We start from the raw sequence: 23,008 nt of genomic DNA, 5'->3' as shown, positions 1-23,008 counted from the left end.
TGCTTTTGAGACTGGTTTTACTCTGAACCTTCTTAATCTGTTCCTCGCTACTGATGTGTCGCAGCCATCTTCTGGGTTAATGGATAAAGTAATCCAATTATCTCAAGTAAATTAAGACTGTCACTTTAGAAGATCTGTTAATTTATAATTATTTAATTGACGTTGGTTTGCTGATGCTTAAGGATCTGAAAGGAGATCAATAATACATTACTTGTAAAATTGCTTTGAGGAAAAGCTTGCTAAGCCAGTCATTTTTAATTTTAAAAGCTTAGAAAAGAAGCTGTTTTTGCAAACTTAATCTAGTGTAAGGTAGGCTTTTTGCTTGACCTTCAGTAACAGAACTATGTACTATTTTATCCTGATAGGAAAAAACCATGGTTTTTTGAGTTTGTACTCTATGCATGCATGAATCTGTCTCCTAAGGTATAGCCACATTTGTCATCCCTTCTCCCTTACAATAGCTTTGGGATATTTTCAAGAAGTTACTGATCCATCTGCAAGATGCCTGACCCTGCATTAGTTTAAATACAAAACGTAATGATAAATATATAACTTAAGAAATGCTTGAACAGAATATTTTTATGAACATTGTGCTGAAAAGGAAGAAGTGCTGTGATATTTACTGAAGAGGTTGCTGCTACTTTTGGTTTAATGTAGAAGATGCTCAGCTTTGAGGTTAGCTGACTGTGTAAAAGAGCTAGCTAGCTGGATTCAATGGGTGAACATGAAAGAAGGGCATCTCTGAAGGTTTGAGGTTTTCTTCCTGTCAAACAGGGTCATTGCTGAAAACACTTCTTTATTACTGCCAAAAATCTACTCTAGTGCAGACAGCTTTGGTGTAAGAGAAAAGTTATTATTTCACTATGGTAGAGAACTTTTCAGTCCAATTTGAACACATCTGTGAAATAATTACAAGTTCAGGTTTGTTGTGGGGCCAAGGATTATCTCTCATTTTGAGGGTTGTAATACTTTTATAATACTTTATTTCATCATTCAGCTAGATTTTTTAAAAGAATTTGAAGGAGACATCAGATAGCAACTCTTTCTGTGCTTGCTTAACTGCAGGTTAAGCAGGTTGCTCTTTGTAACTGTTTTACTGTGGCAGGTTCTTAATAGCTCTATAAGACATTAATGTGTTTTCTATAAGATTACCAGAGCAAAGTTTTATTGGATCCATGTAGTATTGACTGTCATGCACTTGTTAGCTTTTACTGATGCTTCAGTGGGATTTTCTGATGGTGTTCTAGATATGCCCAAAATCTTAGGAGTTTATGGCAAATGTAGCTTACCCTGTAATGGATGTTTTGATGTCCTGTGTAGGGCAGAAACACCAGAGTTTGTACTGACTTCTCTTTAGATTAAGTAGACTTAAATTGAGTTGATGTTTTAAAACATGTTCATCAATCCCAGGAGGTATTCATAAGGTAAAAGATGAAAGCAAGTGAAGGATGCAGGGGCCTTTGAAAATTGTGCAAAAAAAAAAAAAATTGCTCAGGCTTTTTATGTTTCAAATGAGTAATTTCCTGTGAAATTGCAGTTGGTAAGGAAATAAAACATGATTATGCCTATCTCTGTCTCATTTGTTTCCACAGGAAACTATTTTTTTTTTCTTGAACACAAGCTTCTGTGAAATTTTGGTGTCTGTTGAAGGGTTTTCATGAAAAAATCCCCATAGACAAATGGAATGCAACCTGTTTATGTATACATGCATTATCACCCTCTGCTTTTTCTGGTGGAAAATTAAGTAACTTAATAGGGGCAAGCTGCACATAAAGTAATACCCTGCACTGACAAAAATGCATTGTCACTATATATGTGAAGTTTTAGTGGATTATTTTGGCGGTTTAGCTGTTTGTTTTAAATTTAAAACTTAGTATTTGCAAATAATGATCCAGCAATGCAGATGGTTGGTCAGAGTCTCAGCTGAGGTCCATCAGTGAAGCATCAGTAACTGCTTTGGGAAAGCTTTGCCCTTCTGTTCCAGTGTCTACACCTGCCTAGAGCCTGACCATGTGTATCTGCTTCAGATTAAGTTTGAAACACTTAAACCAGTTTTCACACACCTTTAATATAGGTGTACCATAAGTGAAATTACCTTGCATTTCTAGTAATATGCACTAAAGATTAGACAGTAATATCAAAAATTAATGTGGGGTGTAAACTGGTTTAGGTTGAATAATCATCTTCTTTGTCGACTTTGCTCCAAAGTATGTTAAAATTACTTTATATTTTAGTGGAGTTTTGCAAAAGTGAAGGTCACAGAATATATCCAAACTACAGTTGTGATTCTGTTTCAATGTTATACTTTCATATATTTGTACTTTATCAGTTTGGGACCAAAATCATTAGTGCACTGAGCTGGAAATAGTATATATCTTAACTTTTTATGGTCTCTGTATATTAGCAAAGAGACTAGCATTATTTGGTATTAAACTTTATCTAGACTTAACAGACACAGGTAATTGATGGAAGTGACTTAGAAGTCTTTTTTTTCCTCTTTGTCTGTGATGTCTTTTCAACAAAATGAGATTATAAAGGGACATTTTTTCTCAAAAATTTTGTCTCAAGCAGTATGACAGTCATGGGACCTGTAGGCCTGTATTCAAAACTAACTTAAGCTTTTTTTAATTGGTTGTTCTTTGTTGACTGTACAAAAAATGTGAAGGTATGTGCCTGAGTGCTACAGACAATATGGTGAGCCTCTCTGAAGAACAGGACTGTCTTAAAACTTCTCCTGTGTCTGAATTACTGCATGAAAGGTTTGAGTGTAACAAAATGTGTCCTTCACATTATTCGAAATGTCTTGAAGAGGTGAGAAGGGATAATGTTTGGGTTTTTTTTTTCCTTAGACACAGAAATCCCACTCTGCCGCTCCTTTACACCATCTCTTGACAAATTGGCCCTACATCTGGTGCCAGTTCAAGCCCTGTCAGGAAGCTCTCATCTCTTTTGGAACAGCTTTTAGTGGAAAAAAGAAAAGGAAGTTAAAGGACATATGAAAAGTCAAGACTGCTATGACTTTGATAACTGTTCATACTCCTTGGGTAGCAGAGGCACTTAAATGGTGATGTGTGTAAAGACAAAGTTATTTTTCTTTTCAGGGGTATGACACAGTGAAACTCATCAAGTAAGAGCACAGGCATTTGGGAAACACCCAGACCAGCACTCTGGATGTAGTGGAAGCCATAGGACAGGAGTCTACGAAACAAGTGAAATAGTGAAAATTGGCAAAAATGGCCTGTGAATTTAATCTGAACTTTCTTAAGGAATTAGAACGAGAGGCTGTTCTGGAAGTCCTATACCGTGACCAGATGGTGAGAAAAACAGAGGAGGAAAGAATAAGGTACTGCTGTTCCCCTGTTCATGTTTTCTGTTGGGTTTTTTTTTGTTTTGGTTTTTTTTTTTTTTTTTTTTTTTTTAGTTTCCTTCTGAATTACTCTTCTTTCACTTTGTTGTCCTAAATGTACTCCTCTTATAACTTCTTGTTGGCTAATGCCTTTGTATTCTCTGGGAAGTCTAAGATTATCCAGAAACTTTTGTTTTTGCCATTCTATTGACTTTACACTAAAGATCAGCAAATCCTGTTCACTGAATAATGTACTTGGTGAACTTTACTTCCAGCTTTCATAGAAAGTTCAGTTGCTGGCTGCATTTTTTCTGTGAAGGCTTTATGGCATTCTCATCATGTTCCTATGTATGCATATGTATAGTCTTGGTAAGATGGAACATGTTCAGATTTTTGACTGGCTTTTTAGCTTACATTGTGCCAAGACTGGAGTGAAGAATCAGTGGATTACCTGCTCATTGTGCTAAATCTATCACTGTTCCTCCTCACAAACAATAGGCAGCAAGCACACCGCTCTGCCTTGCAGGTTGTTACTTGTGTCAATAGGTGTCATTGCTTAGGAAAGGATTTGATTTACTAATTTCACCCTCTGTTAGTCTCTCACCTGGGGAGAATAAATGATAATTCTCCAGCACTTTATTTGCTTTATATCTTGGCTAGGACCAGGATTTCCCAATACCTTGTATCCTGCTTTGTGCTACTGCATCCCCCTGTAAAACTAGGTATTGGAGTGGGTAAGATATAAATTTATTAGTCCCTTAAATGTGGAAATTTAAACTTTGTTTACAATACTAAAACCATAGTAGTTACATGAAGGGCTATATAGAAAGCCTGAATTGGTTAGAAAATCCCTTTTAACTGCTGATGTTACTATCAATTAAAAACATAGATCTTGATTATTGGTACATGCCATGGAAGCAAAGTTAATGACAAGGATAGGTTTTGATATTTTGGGCTGTGTGCTGTTTTGGTTTGGTTTTTTATCTTTCAGATTATGAATTTGTTATTATTATTTTTTTTACTCAGTAGAATATTTAATTCTTGGATAAATATGATTTTAAAAAAAGTCAAATGGAAGGGAGCACCATTTAGTCTCAGTTTTTGTAAGTGAATACGTAATCACTTTCATACAATGATTTCAGTATGGAAAGTGTGCCTGAAATGAACAATACCCCATTTATACTAAACTATTTCTCTGTTAGTATGCTCAGTTCTGGTCACGCACGCAGTTGCGCTGAAGAAATGCGGTGTGTGCACCTTTTCAAACAGTGCTCAACAGAGGTCACACTTGAGGGCATATCTCCCACTAGAAATGTGGAACCAGAGTATTATTAACTTGTGCTTTACATGAGGATTTTGTCCTCTATATTTTTTTTCCCCCCTTTTTACCTGTGAAATTAGGAAAATGAAACTGCAGCTGCAGCAACTTCGGTGGAAGGGAGCAAAAAATGCAAGGTGTGAGTACCAGGAGAGATCTTGCGCTCGCTGTCAGAAGTCGCTGGGGCTGTTGATGAACAGAGGTGCCGTGTGCAATGGATGCAGTCATCGGGTGTGCTCGGAATGCCGTGTCTGCCTGAACCCCTGCCTTTGGAAATGCACCATTTGTTATGCTCATGGGTAAGGAATTTTGACTTGGGGTAAAGCCACTGATGTAATGAAAATGCTGGCTGAGATCCTGGTAGTGATTGAATGGATGGAAATTTCATGTTCTTCTTCACATGGCTGATATTTCCCTTCCTGTGTTTAGCAAAATGGATCCTCAGGCTAGGCCAGAGGTTCTGTAAGTATGACAAAGATGATCATAGCAAAGCATAGAAACAGTTGTGAATTTCTGAGCCACAGAGAGAGCTCCTTCCCCTACTCAATATTGAACCAGTGCATCCTCACAACCTGCTGAAGGTGCTGTGCTTTGGTGTGCTATAGCCAATTTCTTGACAATTTCCTCATCATTATTTTCTGCCTCTTACCACCAGAGTGGGAAATCTGATTAACAAATAATTTGAAGTCATGCTTTATAAAATTTTAAAGGGCAAAACCAATTAATAATATTACTAGAATTTGTTGAAGTATGCTCAAGCATACAATTTGTTTACTTTGAATTAATTGATTTTTTTTCTTTTACTACATCACATTTTTGTATTTCAGGATGCAGGAAACAATCTTTCTTTTACTGTACTGGTACATTTTTTTAATATCAAAATATTACTTCATAGTCCATTACTTCATACTCCATTCTATTCATTGCAATCTTTCTAAGCAAAATGGTTTAGATATATTTCTACATTAGATGAAAAATAATACGTAGGTGAAGAATGATAGTTTGGGAAATTATTCAGACGCTCTGCTGGATGATAAATATCCCTGTAGAAAGGATGGGGATTTGGATGAAAATTTACTTTACGCCAACACAAGGTGAATCCACCACACCCTCTGCAGGTGCCAAAATGAGATTAAAATAGAGGGAAATATAAGGCAAAGTATTGGTCTCAAGTCAAACAAATTTGTACTAGTTTGAAGTAATTTTTTTATAGTTTGGAAGAGAGTTGTAAACTATTGCTAACAAGATATTCTCTGAATCTTCAGTTTATTTAGCAACTAATATGCAAAATAGGTAGTTCAGCTATATTTATACTTGATACAAAATAGTTACTAGATTTTGGTGTATGTGTTTTGCTATGTTTCAAACTATATGCACTAAACTGAAAATTCAAAAGTTAATTTTCTGGATCCTTGTCTAGATAACCCTCCTCACTTCCTCTTGTTTTAAATTGGTTTCCAGTTATTTGGTGGTCACTGTGGAAATCCCCTATAGAGAGTTTTTGGTTGTTAAGCTGCTTTGTGTAGTGCTGCATACCCTTAATTATTTAATTAGCTTGTCCAGGTATTTAATGGCAAAACCAAGAAAATGTTATTTAAATTAATTAAAAGACCTTTTTACTTTTCCTTCAGGAAATTACCTTTTTTTTTAATCTTGCTAATACAGATGGATATGCCAGCTGTCATTGAATTTCTCTTTATAGTGAAGAGAGAGTACATTTGGTCTTTAGTCATGATGTAAAATCAATTAAATTCAGTCAGACTTCTTCCATTGCCTTTAGTGAACTTTACATCAAAGCTTCAAATCTCAAAAAGGGGTTGGGAGTGCAGCAATGTGGTAAATGGTATTCAGCTCCTTTTGTTTTCCCTGGCGAGGGGAAAGTAGGATGGCTAAAAAAGGTAAGAGCTGATTTCCAAGTCCCAAGTAACTGTAACTTTGGGTCTTGTTTATCACTAGAGTAATTTTTTCCTGACCCAAACAGCAGCAGTAGCACTATGGAGGTTCTCCCCTAGACACTGGGGTCATGTTTGTAAGGAATGTGCTTAAACACCTCAGTGAAAGGGCATGCAGGATAGGCAAACTTTGTATTTCTTAAAAAATAAGAAATCTTGAAAACCTTGTGAACTGAAAAATTTTGTATCTTTCACCTGGAAGAGGCATATTTTATGTGAATGGAGTTGGTATAGCATGTTGGGGTTTTTTTAAAGGACTCCTCTATTCTAGGAGTCTAGAAAGATGTTTGTTTTGGAGGAGTTTGGTTTATTTTACCTGACAAAGGGACTTTATTAGCATTGTTTTCATATTTTGGTCATATCTTAATACATTCTTTATCAAAAAAAAGAAAAAGGTATTTTCAGATCTATTTTCGTTTTGTGTGTGATCTATCATAGAATAGTTTGGGTTGGAAAGAACTTTAAAGATTGTCTGGGTTCCACCCACCCTGCCATGGGCAGGGACACTTTTCACTAGACCAGGTTGCTCAGAGCCCCATCCAGCCTGGCCTCGAACACCTCCAAGGAAGGCGTGTCCAGAACTTCTATGAGTAGATTCAGTTATCACATGGATCTGTGCAGAACTGGAGATTAAACTCTGGAAGATAACCAGGGGGTGGTGGGAATAGTATAAAGGGAGGCCTGGGGTTGAATGAAAATCAAGGCACTACTAATGTAAAGTCCTTGAAGACAGAGATTTCAGACATTTATTAGTTAATAGATCTCTAGCCAAAATGTGTAAGTATCCTGTCTCAGTTACTTAAACCTAATTTTCAGGCTCGTCTTTGTTCAGTTATGCACAAGGATCTATGGTTAGGTATGAAAATTAATTGTACAATCTACATGGGTGCTGGTTTTTTTTTTTTTAATAGTCTGCATTGCTACTTATGAAGATATCATTAAAATGCCTAAAAGGCTTTAAAATCAAGTGACAGAACCAAAAGCTTCCTACCTATGGTTTGTTTTGACACAGAATAAGGTGAAGTGTGAAATGGCAGACCCAGTGGTTTTGTTGCCTTGCCCATTTGTGGGTATCATTTTGGCTCTTGTATTTAGAGATCTTGCTTTCTTAAGAAGGTAAGCCCTACATGGAATTTACTGTTTGTATGCTGTTGCCAGTGTCAAGCAATTTTGGCAGAGGGAGTAGTAATACAGAGATTAATTTTGTAAAAGGAAAATCAACAACTGGCTAGAGAAAAGGTTTAGCAGTGCCTGCACTGAGGAAATTTTTGCAGTGAGACTTCATCTCATAGTAAGCATCACAAAATTGACAAGGAAGGGAGATATTATATATGCCCTAAAAATTAGTAAGACATTTAGACGAGAATTTGGAACCTGAAGGATTCAGAGAATCCTATCCTCAGTTAAATTTTTTTTGTCTCTTTAATAATGGGTGAGTTTAAATTGCAGGCTTCAGGAAGAGTAAGATTTGCTGAAAATCTGATAATGACAGAGCTGTTTAATCTGATATAATCTTGTACTTGCTAATCATTACTTTTCTGTTCCTGGTGCCTTTGTAAGACATTGATGTAACTGATGGTAGCTTCCAGAAAATGGAGAGGTGGGCCATGAAGCCCCTGTGCTGCCAGGGCTGTGGAGCTCAGTGCTCCCTGGTAGCCATCCCAAGTTCTGCTTGGAACCATGTCCTCTACCGTGGACATTCCTCACTTGTCAGATGAGGCTGCAGCTGTAAGCAGCCAGCTCCCCACTCAGCACAAGTGCCTGGGCTGCTTTGCAACTTGGTTGTGCAGACTGGAGTGTGCCTAGGACTCTCCTGCCTTCAGAGCTATGGCCAGAGCCATGTGCATCACTTTCCATGGCCAGTCCTACACTGCAAAAAGGAAAACAAGCTATCAACTCCCACCCCCCCCCCCCCCCCCACCAAACAAATGTCCCCAAAGGATTCCTCCCCACCGTGTTTTTTTTCAGATGTGTGGCAAAACCAGTCAATAGACTGAATAGTCGTGAAATCTTAGTTTTACGGTAGGATTAATAAAGGATGTTGGATTGTTACATGGTAACCGAACATTTGAAGAAATGCACTTGCAAACATTTTGATTTGAATCTCTTATGATTGTTTTCCAGAGATGTGAAAGTGAAGGCTGGTGAATGGTTCTTTGAGGAACGAGCAAAGAAATATCCAGGTGAAGGTAATCACTGGAACAGATCATAAACTGCTATGTAATATGTAGTTCTCATCTAACTGAAACACTGAATGTAGTCTGACACTGTATCCAATGTTTCTTCCCTGCAGTCTGTCTGTCTATGCAGTAAATAAAACATGAATGCAATTTAGCAGAGTGCATTTAAAAGTATAACTTATTTTGTTGCAGTAATAAAAATAAGAATATTTCTGGCCATATAAATTTGAATTAATGAACATGTAAGACTTCTAAGAAATACAATGATGTGAAATTAATATAGAAATGTTGTATGTACAGGAAGAAAATTATCTTGCATTCATCATTTGTCGAAGTTTAAACTTCAGTTGTTTTCACTGAGGAAGTTGTAAAGTTTAACGAAATGATAGAATGGAATAAAACCCCCCATGTATAACTATAAATCAGCAGAGAGCTAAACACTGTTTCGTTACCTTCAGCCAGCTGGCTGTGCCATTGTCTTGTGCTGGGTCTTCTCAGTGCCACTAAAAATACAAAACTCTAAGAAAAATTAGAGTATGTGAATGGATACATTCACATATGGGAAATGTGTTTTGCCAGCAAAGGAGCTGTTTGTGTTTGTTTTCACCTACAATAACTATCAAGGTGGAGAAGATTTGTTTCCTCTTTCCCTTGAAGTGCCACTTCAGATAGGCATCTACTTAATTTTGTGCCTGACTGTCGTTAAATGATACTTTCACTTCAGTATCTGCATCTATGTTTAAGAGTAGTTGGTAAAAAGAAAAGAACTAGGCCTTAAATCTCTGTTGGGAAACTTGAATAGGAAGAATTTTATAAAAGGGGGAGCATAATCAGGCAAATTTTGCATAGTAGATATTTGTGAAAGGGAGCAGGCAGCATATTAAGAAACTAAACTAAAGTTCCTGTTAAAAGAATTTTGAAAGATTTCACTAAAGTCCATTCTAGCTAACACAATTTCTAATTTTAAAGTGTTAGTTGACTGATCTTTTTAAAGCACAGTTTCATCCAATAACCATTATAACAATAATTTCCCCTCATTCTTTTCAACAAGTATGAAGCTGGTAGTTTTACCAATCTCTCTATTATTGGAAAATGTTGTTCTCGAATATTGACTCTCATAGTGCAAGTTACTGGTTGTCCCTTTTTTCCAGCAAAATAAATCAGTTCTCACTTTGAATTATGAAAGCTTTGTGGGTTCTTGAAGCATTTTGCTCAGTTAGTCTAGTGGTAATGCTGATGAAGTCACAAAGATCTAAGGATATACAGAAGATAAACTTACAGGCAGAAAAGGAGTTTAAAAAGTGACAAATTTTGAAACACAGCAGCCTTTATGCAATCTTCAATCCTGGAGGGACAGTGCCCTCTTTTGGTTTGAAAATATAACATAACTGAAGTAATCACTAGAACATAAGTTGAATTGAAAAAAATATTTTACAGTGAAGTTTTCTCATGTTGCATAGTAAAAAAAAAAAAAATTGTTATGCTTTTTATTAATTTTTTTGTATCTTCTCCCTAAAGAATGAGATAATATTTTCGTTACAGTGGTAGATTACTTTTCATGACCAATCAGTTTAAAATCAAAGATAGCAAATGTTATTTAACAATAAGGGAGAATTCTGGAGTTCTGATTGGAAATTCTAACATCCATGAGCTGATTGTTTCTACCACTGCTAAGGTCTATTACTTTCATATAGGTAATGTTATAATTAATGACATCTTCAGCAAAACATAGATCACATGCTGCTTACTGTATCAGGAATTACTAGTGATTAAAATCACTCCAGATAATTTCAGTTCACCATCTGTTATATTTATGATCTCTCAGGAACAAATAACATTTTTATGAGCCTTCATTGTTCATGCCTGATGGAGCTCTTGCTCCTTGGTGTCTTCACATCATGTGGCTGCTCAGCTGAGGAATGTGCCATGGTTGCCGTTTCCCTCCAGGGATGCTCTTAGCAAAGTCTCTCATTTATGTTTGTGAGCTAGTCAAGCATTTTCATCACTGCTCAGGTCTCTATTAGGAAAAGTGAAACAAATTTTCATGAGGGCAAGAGTTGACCATGTGCCTGCCCTTGTAGACGTTTTCAAGCTTCCCTTACTGTTTGAGTTCTGTGGCTGAAGTGTGCTTTAGGGCCCATGCACTGCCTGCCTCCTGGACCCTGGGAGGCTGACAGCACTTAGCAACCTGTAGGAATGAGCATGTTGGCATCTCTGTGTGATTGTCCTTAGCTTTTGTGAAGAGTTCATCTGAATGTGTCGCCTGCAACAGGGGAGGGTGAAATCATGGAATGGTTTGAGATGCAGGGGAAACTTGTGTGTTGCTTGGCATGTGTGCTGATACATTAGTTGGGAATTCATTCCTGACTTGCACGTGCATGAGCTTCTGTAAGCACAGACTACTTCCTGAAAGGCACTGATTTTAAGAAGTGTTATACAGGCATAAGTAACTGATGTTGCTACTAAATGATCTCTGTTTTTTTCTTTCCCTCTTTCATAGGCAGGCATGAAACAGTTGCTGCAAAGCTCTTGGAATCTTACCAGAATCTGAGGTAAGACTTATGAAAGGACAAACAGTCCTGGGACACTGCAAATTTGTATGGGTGATACATTTTATGTTGTAAACCAACTAGTAGTTTGTATTCCTTTATTATGAAAAAGAATCAATACTTTTGGAGTTTAAATGATAAAAGCATAGAAAAATTTTCACTTTTAGCTGTCAGCAATCCACAGAATAGGTGTCACATACAACAGAGAGTAAGTACCATGTTTGGAGTAATAGTATCTTACTTGAAATGAAGGGATGTGCTTTATCTTTATCTACTTATATTTTTTGCATAACTATTTATACAATTATCTGTTAAATTTGCAAAATACTTTTAAATTATTGTAAATGAAAGTAATTTACTAGGTGTCATAACAGCATCATTATTTGTTCAATGGGAGATATTGCTGATATGATGGTTTTACAATAAGTAGTAGACAAGAAGTTGGACACTTTCACTTACCAAACTTTTAAAAAAAATTAAAATCTAGTTTACAGTGAATAAATACTTTGACCAGAGGCCAAAACATGTTCATACTTAAGTTATTACCAGTGATATATAATGAAGTAACAGTCTGCTTCTTATGTTATTAAAGGAGGCCTCTGCCTTAAAATAAACCAAACCAAAAAACCACAACACCAAACAGCAACAACAACTACTACCAAAATCCAAACCAACCAAAAAAAAAACCCCAAAACCCTGTGTAAAATAAGATATAAAGAGATTGTCTCAATTTATTCTAATTGTCTGGCAAGGCACAATTGCATAAGAAAGAAACTTACATTCAGCTGGATAAGATCCTGACCAAGACTCGCTTTTACCTGGATGTGGTAAAAACTAAAAAATAATCAAGAAGGAATTTCACCAGCTAGCTTGGCATCTGTGATTGTGCTGTGATAATAGAATGAGTCAGATTTTTTTTTTTTTTTTTTTTTTTTTTTTTTGTCGCAGACCAGGACTATTTACCACAGATGGAATGGCAGGAATGTTTAAAGGGTTTTTAACAGCTCTGAATCCAGGCAAGGAATGATCCTTTTAGTATTGTAAATAAAGATGACTGATTTTTGAAAACATCTCTGAACAAGACATGGGGTGCATTTGACAGGAATTGTGTTTTAGAATTCAGGACACGGGCTGTGATACTGCCAGCCATATAGAGGTCTAGGGAGCCTATCCTAAATTAGGTCTTCCTGATAGTTCTAATTTAATAATTTTGCCTGGAGCACCCCAAGATTGAGAACGTAGAAAGGTAGTCCTGATTCCTAAGAATAGGCAATAAACCTGTGCTGCACCTCTTACAGACACAGGATGTTGACCCAGACCTTTATAGAGTGCAGGAAGCATGGGTAATGAAGATACTGTGCATGGACATGGTTTATTTATTCATCTATTACCATCATATATTAACTGTTGCACTGTTTATCTCTTGAATTTCTAGTAAAATTTCTGTTGTACCTCCAACTCCACCTCCTTTCACAGAATCACCAGCAGGAGCCAATGTGATGGGAAATGTATGTATCTGCAAAGTGTACATATAAGTGCACCACTTAGGGTGTCATTCATATGAAAAGGTCAGGCACAGAAATGTGATAAATAACTGCTGTAATATCACTCTGCAATATAAATGCAGCCTTTTGCTACCTTGTTATTTTTATGCTGCATGGATACTGGGAGAGAAAGTTTAGAGGCTATGAGGGCTGTTTTCAATTAGTTTTCAGTTTTTGAGGGAAGTGCTTAACCACTCTACCTGACATTAGAATGTTGCATCTGTTTTGGGTGCCTCATCACAGGAAGACTGGACTGAGAGCTGAGTTCCACTCAAACCTGAAGGATCCAGTGTTCCTGTGACAGTCAGTAGTTACAAGTCACTTTTATTTCTGAATGAGAAACAGTGAATTTGATGGCTGCCTTTGCATTGCAGTTTCTAGTGGACAGAATAGTAGAACATGGCTTGAAACTCACAGAAATTGCACTAAATTACTGTTTCATTTAATTTTGGACTGGGTCCTCAGGCCCTGGTTTTGAAGCCCATTGCAGTTCTGTAAACATTCTTATGTACTTACATGGACTTTGAAAACTCTTTGTTCTGTAATAGATAAAAGTATTAAATCCTTGCCACAAATCAGTGATGTAATTAGTTGTATTTATGAACTTAATACGTGATCTTTCTGCGAGGAGTTCCACTTATACATGAAAGACCATGGACCTGAAAAGATTACTTTCCATCTTTGTCCATTAGTGTGATAGTTTCCAACTGTGTCAACGTTTGTCCTCAGATATATTTGTCTACAGAAGTGAGCAAAGGGCTGCAGCTTTACCATCTGATTGTTATGTGGTCTGTAGATATGTAATCATGGAAACTTTAAAATTACAAATATTTTGTGTTTTCTTACTTGTTGCATCCCCCATTTGCAGGAACTTGGAGAGTCTAAAAGGTTTAATAAATCTGTGGAAAACTTGTTTTTGTCTCTCACAACACATATAAAAAGTAAGTAGCTTTCACTGTCTTGTCATTCCAGAATAACATAGTCAAATGTTTCTATTTTTTGGCCACAGTGTTGGTCAAGACGTCATAAAAAAAGGCTATCAAGTAATGGCCTTTAAAGAAACAATTAATGCCAAGGCTGTGCCAACCTGAAAAATAATACAGAAAATATAATACAGAAAATATAATTCTCCTTCAGTATTCTGCCAGTTGTTAAATAAACTGATTATATCAATCCAGAACACGTTTATTGTAAAGATGTGAAAATACTGTATAATTGTTCTTTTCATTTACCAGGTGTTGAGATGCAGTATATTTAATTCATGTTAGAGTAATCAATTTCTGATCTTCATGTTATCTGGCTGAACCCAAATTGACCTGGTCAAGAGTCTATTATTTAACAGGAGTTTAATATTTTAATTTACTGGACGTATTCATGAGGACTTCCTTCCTCTTTATTAGTCTAGCTGTGTGGAATTTTTCAGTGCACATTTCTAAGTGCTCTCCAGTCCTAACAACTCCTGTTCCCTTCTGATGCTTTTGGTTCCTTCCATTTTCTTACACTGCCTGCTGTTCCTAGGGATGCAGACTCTGTGTGCACCTCTAAGGCTAACTACACTGAGGATAGTCAGCCTTTGTGAAAAATAAATTAAAAGTATCAGTGACCAGAGGAAAACAGCTTCTGAGCCTTAAGAAGATTACAGGGGCTTGCAAATTTGCATGGATTTGAACAAACTGTAATATTTTCTTACTAGCTTAAACTTACTTAACCCCATATGTGAGATTAGACCTGAACAAATCTGGCTTCAGTGCCTTTCTGCCTTTCCCCCTAACTCTTGTTTGGTCTTTCCTTTAGCTTCTTCCACCAATCTTAAAGACCCATTCTCCTTGAACTATGCAAATTTAATGTTGTGTCTGTGAGAACACATATTAAAGCTATGCAGAGACTTGGTGACTTGCTCCTAAACAGAAGCATACAGTGGTGTAAGACACTGGAAACAGTAATAGTGGCAGCATAGAAATGGATGCAAACTTATTCAGCTTTCTGTTAGCTGAAAGCCTGGCCATATCCCACAGTTACCAGTAAAAACTGTCAGGACTGCAGCAAACTAATTTATTATTTCCCTGCTACCAAAAGGTCCTACTCCACTCACATCTTTCTTTCCTCTCTATTTCAAGCCTTATGCTGCTATAATTAGCATCTGGAATGCTCTGGAAACTGGCTTAGCTATTTTAAAGGGCAGAACTTTAACCTAGACAAAACACTTTTCTGCTGTTTTAGTGAGTTAAATGGGATCAAGGTAAGATACATGTTGGAATATGTACAACAGAGTGCTAGTCCATGTGATCAGGAGCCATATCAGGGATGTAAAATAGCAGAGCAGGGGTTGCAGACGGAGATGGAAGCAAATTAGTTCAGTTCAGCTACAGGTGAAATCCCACACAGGTGCTCTCATCCTCAGTTACTGTGGAGCAGTTTAATTTGGGAGAAAATAACAGGCTGTTGCAATCATTGAAGTCAGTAATTTAAAAGTATAGGAAGTCTTGCAAAGAGAAAGACTTGTGTTTCTTGACTAGAGAGAGCAACTTTTTCAGACAATACGGCTTCTCATGAAACCTGGTACTGTGCTGATAAATGTTTTTGATCCTAAGTGTCTAAAGTTTGTATCTTATCTAGATGAGTGTCCTGGTTTGCAGAGGTATTTAATACACCCAGCTCTTGTGTACTGCAGTAAATAAACCTGGAGAAGCTCGTTCTGCTTCTGACTCTCTCACTGGAGCCAGTGTGTGTGCGTGTCTGAGAGCAGCGGGAACGAGGGATCAGCGCGTGCAGCACAAAGCTGCCTTTGTACAGTCTGCTCCTTTATGCTGCTACCTCCTGTTCCAGTGTGGCTTGGCAGCAAGAGGAGGTTATAATCCAATGGTGGCCCTTTGGTGAATGTAAAATGAATTACTGGTTGTAGTTTTATTTGCAGTGAAAAATTGCCCTTGGCACTACAGAGAGTGTCAGTCTGAATGATATTTGGGTAGAGAAGCCAAAAGAGGAATAGATATGAAAACTGAACATTTGTGTTTTCGCACACAATAACCTGTTCTGTGACCTGTTCCTTGTAAGAGAGTGTGAGGCAAGGCTGGTGTTTCTGCCTCTACTGCTGGTCAAGGCACTCAGATTGTATCTATTCCATTAGAACTCTCAATTCCAGTCTCTTTTATGATCTCTGATTTCATTGTGTATGCTAAAAACCTGGTTTCATTTACAGAGATGGCTTAATTGAGCCTGCCTTTGAATAGGTCACATGGTGCCTTAATGGTGTACACAGAGTACAGTAAACATCTGAGGACTGATTGCTGCTAAGAACAAAACTAACCCAGAGTGTCTTTAAAAATCACACTTGAGTGCCATTGTTTTTGAATACCATAATGTTGCATTGTCTGCTGTCTGAGGCTCCTCCACAGAGGTTCATGTTGTGGGAGAAGTGTTTATTTCTTCTGTATGAATTAAACATATGCTAGCTATTTCATGTGCTACTTATAAATTTTTAATTCTTCATGAGAGTCTATCTGGGATTGACAGCAAAGTATCTGCAGTTAAGCCTGCTTGTATTCAACTTCAGAAATCATGGATGAGTGCTGCCCTTCCCTTTAAGCAAAATTCTGAGTGTACACTGAGGAATAAGAGTGAAAAGTGGGGCATCAGATGTTCAATCATCCTGTAGATTTATTTGCCAATAAACTAAATGTTACTGAAGTGCTCATTCAACAAGGTGCTTACGTATGGACATAAGCTTATCCATATGAGTAATGTTATTGAACTCAATGAGGGCTATTCAGGTTCTTAAAATTATATGTGGTTTGGGACCAGTGTATCTAATATCCCTCCTTTCATCCATATTTTGGGATACATTTCTAAATATTTTCCAATATGATCTTCTTTCTACTTTTCATTGTCATGTTGAGTTATGTTGTTGTTATGATTTTGCCTTTATCTTGAACCAAACCAAACCACTTTACAAATCAAGCTATACATAGGGACTGTAGTAGCTGCTTTTGAGAGGAAACTGTGTTTGATGACTTACCATTCTTTCCAGCAGCTATAATGATAGGCAGCAAGGAGTATAATTTCCAGTTGAAGCAGCATGAAAGATTTAGGCAGGCAAAATATAATTATATACAATATAACAACCACTTGTCTTCCCAGCTGTTTCTTACTCTTAGGAGATCAATGCTAAAGGTGCAGGATGACAATTTGAAAGCTACAGAATTAGCCTATAAATCTATAGGATTGCTTGCAAAGTTTGTTATAGTAACTTATCTCTTTCTTTTATCTTCAGAAATATCAAAGTCCCAGAGTGATATGGCTGACAGATGTGTACTAACCACAGATTATGGGAAGAATGTGGAAAGAAGAAAGCAAAGAAGGAGCCAGTCTGACACTGCAATCAACATTACAAGCAGGGTATCCATATTATTATGCACAATCTCGAGCTGTAAGAGCTGTATCAGAGTGAAATACATTTGTGAGAACAATCATGTGCACAGTGGAGTTTTATTTTATAAACAGGTTCTAGCTGATATTCACTGACTGTGATCAGAACTCTGATTCTTCACAAGGTTTTTGACAGATTTTGCACAATTGATGTCAGCCCAGAGTTGAAGTGTTAGACTGAGATTTTTACAAAATGAGGGGAAGGATGTTGAGCATGGGACATTTTGCTCTCAGATGCTCACAGATTCTCTTGAGGTTGAATTGATACCTGCTGTATGTGGTTGTTGGGCTACAGGGAGGTGATCTGTCTTGTCTTCTTCTTGCCCCTTTTGCTGCTGAACAGGACAAGCTATGACCATCCCAAACCCATCCTGATGTTTTCTGAGCATTTTTTAACTTGGCACGGAGAAAGCATGGTTGTTAGTTGCTATGCAACCTCCCTTTTCCTTTTGCTTTGGTTACAGTCTCTAGCTTTGTGTTTTCTTGAGAAGTTTGAGAAAAATCCAGTCATCTGTTTTCCTATAACTTGTGCAGGGCTGAAGATGATCTCACATTTCTGCTTTAGAGTTACACTGAAGGTTTTGTTTTGTGCACTTTCAGCTCTCAAGTGACTGAACTTTGTCCATACTGTTTTCCACATTGTGGTTACTTACTGAATTGCCTTGTTAGTCTGAATGAGGTCAGTGTGGTTTGCTAAGTGCCTGGATTAGATGCTGAGAAAAGCCCTTGCTTTGGGCCAGATCTTGTGGCACGCATTGCTCACAGCTCCCTTGTGCACTTCTTCATTTTCCTCAGAAGTGTTAGGTGCTGATAAATGGAAGAGACAGGATGTCAAATGCATGGACTGGGCAGTTTGAATTGGCCCAACAGTATCTGAGAACTCTGTGAAATTAGTTCTGGTATTTTTGTATGCAATTAAATTACCAATAGAATTGGCAACAATTATTGGTTTCCTGAGTGCTGCTTTCATTGTGGCAAGCCACACTTTGGTATTAGCTTTATTCCACAGGCAGAGCACTGCCCTTCTAATGCATTGAAAAACATCACAGTTGGAGGCAATGTGAATTCAGACTATGCTTCATTGCATGCTGATCACAATCTGCCGTGTTTAAAAGATGGATATGGATTCTTTGGCTTAAGAAATTAATTAGTAGGAGAATCCAAATTATTTGTGTGGGGTTTTAATTGCCTGTTTAAAAATTTAGGACTTATGTCCACACTTTGCATTGCAGGTTTTGAAAAATAGATTTCCGTGTTTCTGTGCCAGAGCACTATTTCTCTGAGTTGTTTGAACCAATTGGACTATATTTAAGCTAAAATTTTAGTTTTGTGAGAAGTAATGTTGATTTTTTTAGTTGTGAATGTCCTTCAACTTTGTTTTCCTTTAGAAAGTGTAGATGTAAAAAGCTAGAACTAGAACTATGCCTTAAGTTATGAGACAGAACCTGTTTTAAATTATATTTGCCAAACAATGAATTATATTTATAAGAAGATATCATGTTGAAATCTTACTTGTTATGATTTCCACCCCAGAAAAAACTTTTGTTTTCATGAATCAGAACAGTGGCTTTTCCCCCTAGAAACTGTATTTTTCTCTAAGGAATGACTGTGAAGTAGTAACTGTAACCACAAGTTTGAATGTGCAGTGTTTAAGATTGGGGCACTGCTTAAGCCTTGAGGACACTATCTGTTTCTTAAGTAAGTTTTCTAAATTTGTGATGCATGCAGAGCTTGATTCCTTTTGATTAAAGTTGAAAGCAATTATACTTAAACTCAGTATTAGTGAAAAAACAAATCCAATGGCAAGAAATACCAGCCAGCGTAAAATCTGGATTTTGAGGGCCTCTCATCTTTAGAATCCCTAAGTTTACTAAGGGAAGTGCAGTTATCCCTGCCTCACTGGGGGAACAAGCTGGCATGTGCCACGTTTGGGAGCTGTTTGTGGTGCATTGGTAGCTGTGGGATACCTCTCCTGTGGCAACAGAAGCAGACATTAGAGCTGGGCTGGGCTTGTGAGACCTGCTGCTGAGTTTAGTACTGGTAGCTGTGTTGCCTTGTTCAGTCTCTTATGTTCTGTACTGCACAATAGCAAAGTCATTCTGATCCAAGTAGAAGCTAAAATTCAGTGTGTAGTAGCTTGGTTTGATTAGTAAGTGAAATTAGTTGTGTTTCAGGTTTTATAAAGCAGAAGATAGTTTCTCTGCTAGGAAATACTATTTTTGGTTTACTTGGGGTTCTTTTGAGACTATTCTGAATGTGTTTTCTGTTTCCCTCTCACAAAGTAACTTAATTCTTGCATCTATTCTTAAGACAGGGCACTTAATAGACATCACAATTTCTGTGTTTTAATAACAGCAGACTGGTTAAGATTTTGCACAACCTGTTTTTTTCAGAAGTAATCTCACTGTATTATCTCACTTCTTGTCCTCATTTTCTAGTGCTGTCTGCTGCTGTGCAGCAGGGATTCTTTCACGTTTCCTTTGTGGAAATAAGTCCTAATGCTTGCTATTGATTCAGTCACACTATATTCTTTTTAGTCTTTCAGGTAATCTGTTACACAACTTTTTAAAATAAGTTATTTTCTTAGATCCTAACCACGTAGAATTTCTTACCTTGCTTTTTTCCTATCCATTGAGGTGTCAACATACTTTCCATAAATTGTATTATACTCAGGAAGTGGTGTGCCACTTACACCAATATTTTGAGCATATTTCCAGCCCTATGTGTTTGTATTTCGGCACTTCATTCTATTAGCTGTTGTTCTTGGCAACAGAGGTGGCAGAAGAGAAATCTCAAGGAGTTTTGATTTTTATATATATATATATATATAACTCTCTCAGAAATAATCTGAGTTTTCAGGGGAAACTTAGCAAGATGAATGGACATAGTCAAAGCAAAGTCAAAAACACCTTGGAAATTTAACCTTTTCTATAAACAAAGGAAAAGGAACTTGTCAGACTATTTCTATTTTCAAATCTCTTTCAACTTATGTTCATTCTTGCATAGGTGAATACGGGCATGTGTCATGTGTATTGCAAAATACAGTTTTTAATTTCCTGGAGGCAAGATTATATTTTCTTCCAAAATTACTGTTTTGTTAAGGCCTAATAAGGACTCTTATTAGTATATTGCTACTTTTGGTGTGTTATTAGTAGATGGCTGTTAGTAATTGCTGTTATTGTGATCCTTAAATTAGCTGGTGGTATGTTGATTTTAAAAAGATTATTAATATAATGAGTGTACCACTAACTGGGTTGAGAGAGTTATAAATCAACATTTAAGTTAAGTTGCTACATTATCTTTGAAGGTGTGCCACCTGCATGACCTTAATCAGAGTCAGTTGTAGTTATTTACTGAGTTTTCTTCTAATAACATTCTTAAATCAGAGCATTTTTCTTAACTGGAAAAAAAAATTACTTTCTGAATTTCTTACAGATGAAAAGTACACCCAGTCTGCAACAACTCATCACTGGGGCCCAAAATGACAGTGAAACTCAGAGCAAAAGTAGTTGCAAGGAGGAAGAAGACATAACAACCAGTCCCACGAGTGATACGGTTTTCTGTGATGGCAGAAAACATGTAAGTTAAAGGTGAAACACAACAGAAGAGGTGTTTAAAGGGAACAGATATAAAAGCTTGTGCAGCATGTTGGTGTATTTTGGATTATATTACAAAATGAAGGAAGAATTGCACTTGAGTTTGTATCTGATGAAAGACTGATGCCTTTGGCACAGTCCTCACAGTAACACTGTGAACCTTTTGAAGCATAAGGCAAATTAATAATGGATAATTGATGGATATATCATCCACTGATCATGAATAATTGATAGAACATCTTCTTCTGAATTTTGCAAATGCAGCTAACATTCTTCCCATTTGATTATTAGGATCGGTATTATGAATGTGGTACTCTGGCTTTTTCTCTTCAAGCTTCATTTACCAGGAGGGTTTTGTCAGTCTGCAAGAACTGTGGTATTGGAAATGTCAGTGGAAATTCAAATGTCAGAATGCCAGTGAATGAAGAGGAAACTGACAATGATGGAAGCCAGGGGAGCAGTTCCTAGGCTTAGGGGATGACATTGAATCATCCTCTGTTGGATGGCATTTTGAATAGTGCAAATGAGAGGGAAGGAAGCTGGTTATAAATGAATTCAGCACAGTGCTTTAAAGCCTCTGTGATTAACTGTGGAAGCTAATTTCTGTCTATTAGTGATGAGGTTAAGCAAGGTGAAGTATCCAAAGAATTCATGACTGATCTTGTAAAGAAGGGAACTAAAATGACTTAGGGAATCAAAATTAAACCAGACTGCTCACTTGACAGAGAAGCAGAAACACACACAGGGACCTGGATGCACTCTTGTAGTTCAGTGCACTGGGGAATCTGAGATGTTAAGCTGACAAATGGAAAACAGTTTTGTGTTACATTTGTGATTCTTTTGACAACCATTTGAGCTGGGCTACAGAAAGCTCAGTCTTAAAACTGAAATATTTTCTACTGTCTTATAAAGGCAGAGGTCAAAATCCATTAAACTTCTCTTTATGTGTAATTGTTGGATGTTGAAGGCCACTCCATAAAAAATGTATTTTCCAGAACATCAGAGGGCATTGCTCCCAGTCATGGCAGCAGAAGTAGAATACGTTAAGTCATTGCTAAATCCCTGCTCGCTGAACCTAAAGTGGTGACTTCCACATAGAATGTATGGGATGCCTGATCAGGTGGGAGACATATGTAGTGATATTCAGTCCAAACATCATTAATCATAACACCTATCCAGCCTTCCTAAATAAATAGGGTGTTCTGTGGAATACACATGAGGAACTTTCACAGAATTTTGTTTTGGCACATACAAGTTTAGGACAAAACTCTGTTTGCATTCCATTGCTGTAATGGATTTTGGTGGAAAATAAACATTTTCTGGTCTGGTGAATAAAAATATGTTAGTGAATGAAAGTGCAGAGCTGAACAAAGCTGCAAGTTAGCTTGATTAAATTGATACACTTCTTGTGAAGGGAGCAACGTTATTTGCAACAAGCAACAGGTCAAAACAGTCCTTACCCTTCTTTTGACATCCTCAGTAAGCACTCTGACCCTTCTTTTGACATGTGAGTGTGCTGCTGAGAGCTGAAAAGAGAGAGTAGATAGCCTCTTTAATCTAATAAATCCCTTGGTGTGAAATTAGTATTTGGCATGTTGTACAAAGGAAGAAAAGCATCTCCACTGAAGAGAGATATGATCTTGCAAACACTGCTTCGCATTCGTAGCTGCTGGGTTGTGCAATGCAGAACTTCTTGGTCAAGTCCTGTGTGGGTTGGTGTTTATTTTCGGGGGGAGGAGTGATCTAAAACAGATATCTTAGCAATCTAGGGCAGTGTTGCTGAGAGACTGATCACAACAGTGACAAATGCTGTGTAAAAGGTTTCTAGGGCTCACCTTAAAGAATATCATTATAATGAATGGAGATCAAACTGTTCTGAGTTGATAATTTATTACAGTGAAGGCAAGATAACACCCTAGAGTTATGTGTTTGGCCACAGAAAGGATTGGTATCTTCCTGCTTTGCAGTGCCTTTCCTTCTCTCAATGCTCTTTATATGTGTATCTCACAACTGCTCTTTATATGTGTGGATGCACCATATATAATATAAAGCATCCAAACCTTTGCCCCAAAGGTGGAAGTAAATGAAGGGAGAGCAA

The 23,008-nt window shown here is 37.2% G+C and overlaps 1 protein-coding gene across 1 annotated transcript in view; it reads left to right on the top strand.

The window, feature by feature from the left end:
* The window catches only part of SYTL3 (synaptotagmin like 3), a 33,695-nt gene that overhangs the window by 432 nt on the left and 10,255 nt on the right, over positions 1-23,008 (top strand). Inside the window, exons 2-9 of the mRNA XM_053973160.1 lie at positions 3,102-3,343; positions 4,748-4,963; positions 8,741-8,805; positions 11,297-11,348; positions 12,781-12,853; positions 13,758-13,830; positions 17,160-17,284; positions 20,750-20,893. Coding sequence (XP_053829135.1) covers positions 3,234-3,343; positions 4,748-4,963; positions 8,741-8,805; positions 11,297-11,348; positions 12,781-12,853; positions 13,758-13,830; positions 17,160-17,284; positions 20,750-20,893 — 858 coding nt within the window. The 5' untranslated portion in view covers positions 3,102-3,233. The remainder of the gene's footprint in view (positions 1-3,101; positions 3,344-4,747; positions 4,964-8,740; positions 8,806-11,296; positions 11,349-12,780; positions 12,854-13,757; positions 13,831-17,159; positions 17,285-20,749; positions 20,894-23,008) is intronic.

Source organism: Vidua macroura, chromosome 3 (assembly GCF_024509145.1).
Source record: "Vidua macroura isolate BioBank_ID:100142 chromosome 3, ASM2450914v1, whole genome shotgun sequence".
Lineage (NCBI taxonomy): Eukaryota > Metazoa > Chordata > Aves > Passeriformes > Viduidae > Vidua > Vidua macroura.
This window is presented reverse-complemented; position numbering and strand designations above follow the sequence as displayed.